Genomic DNA, 5,035 nt, shown 5'->3' with positions numbered 1-5,035 from the left:
TAGATTTATATCTACATTAGAATTAGATACGAAATCTATATCTAATTAATTAGAAATTAATCCTTAGATATAGATATAAAGAAGAATGAAATATAATACGTTAAGTATTATATGTCTAACCGATTTTAAATCAGTTATTAATCGATTAGCGATTAAAATTAGTATGTAGGTAGGTAATTCGAACTTTCGTAGAAGTTTTAATTTTAAAAAGTTTAAAATTAAAGAGTCTATGGGATATACGAAGAGATATACCCGTAGATCTATCCTATTTAGTTAACAGGGAAAAAGCTCGGTAAAATCGCCTAATCTGGTTAGAGGTTAGGGTAAGGTACTTGGGCTGATCTGAGACCTCATTAAATATTCAACCTGCACCTTCCTACCTACCACACCCCTAGGGTATACGTACCGAAAAGTGGAGTTTTTTCCCAGTTGTAGCTATGCGACTCCGTAGTATAATACGGTTATACCTGGTAGAAAGTACCTAGCGACTTTTGTGATTTTTGGTGGCCCGAGGCCCGTTGGTCAGGTGACATATGGTCACTAATATCACAGCCCTGGAGTCCTAGCGTTGGCCTCCACCTGACTCTTAAAACTCCCTGAACACCCCCCATTTCGTTACGGTAGGGATATCCTATCAGGGCTCAATTCTGCCCTCTACGGAACGACTTGGTCCCCGATCGAGTCCTTAAAACAGCATCCGCCGACAAAACCTCGCGATTTTATCAGAAAGCCATTGCACAACGTCTCACCGAATCATACCAGCCTCCTGCCCGACAGCGTCAAGCCTGATACTGACTGCTTCCTGATAGAGTCGTCATGCAACAATACGTGCCCCCCAGCCCACCCCCCCAACCAGACCTGCGAACAGCAGTTACCGACGCCACCTCTCGTTCGTTACTACAAACTGTACCCTCGAGCGTACTATAGATTGGTGGGAATTCTCCCCCAGCATCTTCTCCGAAACCGGAATCCTCGCTCCGTTTTTCAAACGAGTGAAGCTTGGTCTTCAAAATGCCTACATCCACGAGACGCCTGGATGCAGACCCGGAAATCCCCGCCATCAACAACACTCGTCTCCGCCGCTTCCTAACTCTTCTCGCCCTCAAGACCACCGCGCGGCTCTTTCGTCGACAAGGCGCTTGCATTCCTATCTCGAAGCGCCTACTTGTTAAATCCGATTCCTTTGTCCACTTGGCAGAAGCAGCAACAATGAAATTTATCGCTGACAACACCACCATCCCGGTACCAAAGGTCTGGTGCTCCTTTACACATAATGGCCGCGTATACATCGTGATGGAGAGAATCCAAGGAGATCCTATTCCCAGAGGCTGGGGTTCTCGGTCTAAAGTATCACAGGAAAAGCTCCTAGCGCAGTTGAAGCCTATGATTCAAGAACTACGCTCGCTACAACCTCGTCCTGGGTCGGGGGTGGAGAGCTGCACGGGCGGGTCGTTATTCGATTGCCGTATGCCTCGTCCGAACGGCCGCCGGTTTGGCCCTTTCAAAACTATTCAAGAGTTCCACTTGTGGCTGAGGGGGGGCTTGCAGCCATCGGAAGTCGAAATTCCTAAGCTAGCGACCCAAGAAGATTGGGATGATGTCAAGGACATGGCCAATAAACAAGATGGGCCTTGGCCCCGGCCAGTTTTCACGCATGGCGATTTGAACCCAACCAATATACTTGTCCGAGGCGACGAGGTTGTCGGGATAATCGATTGGGAGTTCTCTGGCTGGTATCCGCATTATTGGGAGTACACGTCAGCGTGGTGCACTCACATCTTACTGACGGAGTGGCAGGATCTGCTTAGCATCTTCCTAGAGCCGTTCCCCGAGGAATTGAGGATGGAGAGGACTAGGCAGAGATGGTGGGGAGAGTTCTAGAGGTATTCATACCGACTCTGAATTCCCTGTTGTTTTAAATACCCGCTTGACTCTTTTGTCTCATTGCTCGGAGATGACAGCATGATTGTTAGGTCCATTTGTCTAACAGCTCTCAGCCTGCCTTCAGCCATCATTCCGAACTTACTCTGATTCGTCCTAAGGCACAATCTCCCTGCCTTCCAACATATCCCACGTAGGCCTCGGCAAGTCAGTCAGTGTAACGTCTCTAAAGCGACCACCCTCCGTCTTTTCCCCCGCATACTGCCTCGCGACAGTTTCAATCTCTCCCCAATCTAGTACTGCTCTACCCACGGCTCTACCGTCCTCCCTTAACGCTCTCAACGCATTTGCGACCCAGGTGCGACCCCTCCAATCAGGGTCATCTTGCACAACAGGCACCTCTCGGAATATATTTGCCAGACGTTCCTCATCTATAATCTTGGCGACGAGAACGCGAACGAGTAGGTTGTTTGTGTTGCGTACATCGGGTAACTCAACCTCCTCGTATACCCAGCCGAGGGCCACAGGGTTTTTGACGTGGTAGTGCATGCCTCTGACGGGGTGTTCGCCTTCGACTTTAGGCCCGACCAGAAAGCCCCAGTGGTACCTGTTCTCGAATTGAAGTGTAAGGATATGGATCCAAGCTCGAGAAATTTAGGAGGTTACGTCACCTGCGCTCTTCATTGTTTCCGACACCACTAGGATAGAGAGCGACGTAAAGGCGTTTCTTGTTAGACACCATCTTTAGTGCTCCGTTGAAATTGTTGTAAATAGGAAGGTAAAGATGGTAGCGGTCCTATGGCATCTCTAATTCGATTAAATGTGAAGAATCCGCGAGCATACGGAGGCCGCGAAGAGATTCTTTATATGTATGAAGCATTTACATGCTTTGGTTCCCTCAATGAGAAAGAGTGGTATTCTTGGGCGCCCAAGGACCACCGAAATCACCAACGAGTATACAGACCAGTCCAATGAGTCCCCTGTAGTTCCTGTTAAAGCGGATCTCGGCTTCCCAAAGATTCTATTCACTCATTTTGAAACGACCATACAGGTTGGGCTGAGGTTTTCCCTTTACTCTAGTTACCACTGCCACTGCTGCTGCCGCACCAACACTACTACCTTAGCCACACCATCATCAACAAAGCTGCATCCACATGGCGCAGTGGTTTAGCGCCTGGCTGTCTACGAACCGTGCATGATGCCGCCACCCCTGTAGAGTCGAATCCTGCTATTACGGAAGCCCATATTGTAGTGGTGCGGTAGGACTAGGCCACGAAGCGTTTTGGATATATATTTATATGGGTCTCGTATTTATATTTTTATCGATCAGATTTAAACCCGTAGATATTAGAACCTATAGTATTTATTTCTTTTTTACTATACTTTCTTAGTTGCCTTTCTTGCTATCTTATTTCTAGCTTTTTTTAGCTACTATTTTACTTAGCCGATTAATTAATTATAAGTATTCATAGCTATAATTAATTAATCGGCTAAGTAAAATAGTAGCTAAAAAAAGCTAGAAATAAGATAGCAAGAAAGGCAACTAAGAAAGTATAGTAAAAAAGAAATAAATACTATAGGTTCTAATATCTACGGGTTTAAATCTGATCGATAAAAATATAAATACGAGACCCATATAAATATATATAAAAACGCTTCGTGGCCTAGTCCTACCGCACCACTACAATATGGGCTTCCGTAATAGCAGGATTCGACTCTACAGGGGTGGCGGCATCATGCACGGTTCGTAGACAGCCAGGCGCTAAACCACTGCGCCATGTGGATGCAGCTTTGTTGATGATGGTGTGGCTAAGGTAGTAGTGTTGGTGCGGCAGCAGCAGTGGCAGTGGTAACTAGAGTAAAGGGAAAACCTCAGCCCAACCTGTATGGTCGTTTCAAAATGAGTGAATAGAATCTTTGGGAAGCCGAGATCCGCTTTAACAGGAACTACAGGGGACTCATTGGACTGGTCTGTATACTCGTTGGTGATTTCGGTGGTCCTTGGGCGCCCAAGAATACCACTCTTTCTCATTGAGGGAACCAAAGCATGTAAATGCTTCATACATATAAAGAATCTCTTCGCGGCCTCCGTATGCTCGCGGATTCTTCACATTTAATCGAATTAGAGATGCCATAGGACCGCTACCATCTTTACCTTCCTATTTACAACAATTTCAACGGAGCACTAAAGATGGTGTCTAACAAGAAACGCCTTTACGTCGCTCTCTATCCTAGTGGTGTCGGAAACAATGAAGAGCGCAGGTGACGTAACCTCCTAAATTTCTCGAGCTTGGATCCATATCCTTACACTTCAATTCGAGAACAGGTACCACTGGGGCTTTCTGGTCGGGCCTAAAGTCGAAGGCGAACACCCCGTCAGAGGCATGCACTACCACGTCAAAAACCCTGTGGCCCTCGGCTGGGTATACGAGGAGGTTGAGTTACCCGATGTACGCAACACAAACAACCTACTCGTTCGCGTTCTCGTCGCCAAGATTATAGATGAGGAACGTCTGGCAAATATATTCCGAGAGGTGCCTGTTGTGCAAGATGACCCTGATTGGAGGGGTCGCACCTGGGTCGCAAATGCGTTGAGAGCGTTAAGGGAGGACGGTAGAGCCGTGGGTAGAGCAGTACTAGATTGGGGAGAGATTGAAACTGTCGCGAGGCAGTATGCGGGGGAAAAGACGGAGGGTGGTCGCTTTAGAGACGTTACACTGACTGACTTGCCGAGGCCTACGTGGGATATGTTGGAAGGCAGGGAGATTGTGCCTTAGGACGAATCAGAGTAAGTTCGGAATGATGGCTGAAGGCAGGCTGAGAGCTGTTAGACAAATGGACCTAACAATCATGCTGTCATCTCCGAGCAATGAGACAAAAGAGTCAAGCGGGTATTTAAAACAACAGGGAATTCAGAGTCGGTATGAATACCTCTAGAACTCTCCCCACCATCTCTGCCTAGTCCTCTCCATCCTCAATTCTCGGGGAACGGCTCTAGGAAATGCTAAGCAGATCTCACTCCGTCAGTAAGATGTGAGTGCACCACGCTGACGTGTACTCCCAATAATGCGGATACCAGCCAGAGAAAACCCAATCGATTATCCCGACAACCTCGTCGCCTCGGACAAGTATATTGGTTGGGTTCAAATCGCCA

At 47.2% G+C, this 5,035-nt stretch overlaps 3 protein-coding genes across 3 annotated transcripts; 2 read left to right on the top strand and 1 right to left on the bottom strand.

Annotated features, from left to right (window-relative positions):
• Positions 1–479: 479 nt before the first annotated feature.
• On the top strand, positions 480–2,491 carry GGS23DRAFT_591588 (kinase-like domain-containing protein). The gene is made up of 2 exons (XM_051517749.1): positions 480–1,883; positions 1,998–2,491. The coding sequence occupies exon 1, from the start codon at positions 1,012–1,014 to the stop codon at positions 1,879–1,881; it is 870 nt and encodes a 289-aa protein (XP_051366915.1). The 5' UTR covers positions 480–1,011; the 3' UTR covers positions 1,882–1,883; positions 1,998–2,491.
• Positions 2,002–2,878, bottom strand: GGS23DRAFT_91139 (uncharacterized protein). Its single transcript, XM_051521389.1, has 2 exons — positions 2,553–2,878; positions 2,002–2,488 (listed from the first exon to the last, which is right to left on the bottom strand). The coding sequence occupies exons 1-2, from the start codon at positions 2,621–2,623 to the stop codon at positions 2,038–2,040; spliced, it is 522 nt and encodes a 173-aa protein (XP_051366914.1). The 5' UTR covers positions 2,624–2,878; the 3' UTR covers positions 2,002–2,037.
• A 1,226-nt stretch (positions 2,879–4,104) lies between these two features.
• GGS23DRAFT_91096 (uncharacterized protein) lies at positions 4,105–4,860 on the top strand. The gene has a single exon (XM_051521388.1). The coding sequence runs from the start codon at positions 4,266–4,268 to the stop codon at positions 4,656–4,658; it is 393 nt and encodes a 130-aa protein (XP_051366913.1). The 5' UTR covers positions 4,105–4,265; the 3' UTR covers positions 4,659–4,860.
• The last annotated feature ends 175 nt before the right edge of the window (positions 4,861–5,035 follow it).

Source organism: Durotheca rogersii (assembly GCF_024521655.1).
Source record: "Durotheca rogersii strain YMJ 92031201 chromosome Unknown GGS23scaffold_122, whole genome shotgun sequence".
In the NCBI taxonomy this organism is placed as follows: domain Eukaryota; kingdom Fungi; phylum Ascomycota; class Sordariomycetes; order Xylariales; family Xylariaceae; genus Durotheca; species Durotheca rogersii.
This window is presented reverse-complemented; position numbering and strand designations above follow the sequence as displayed.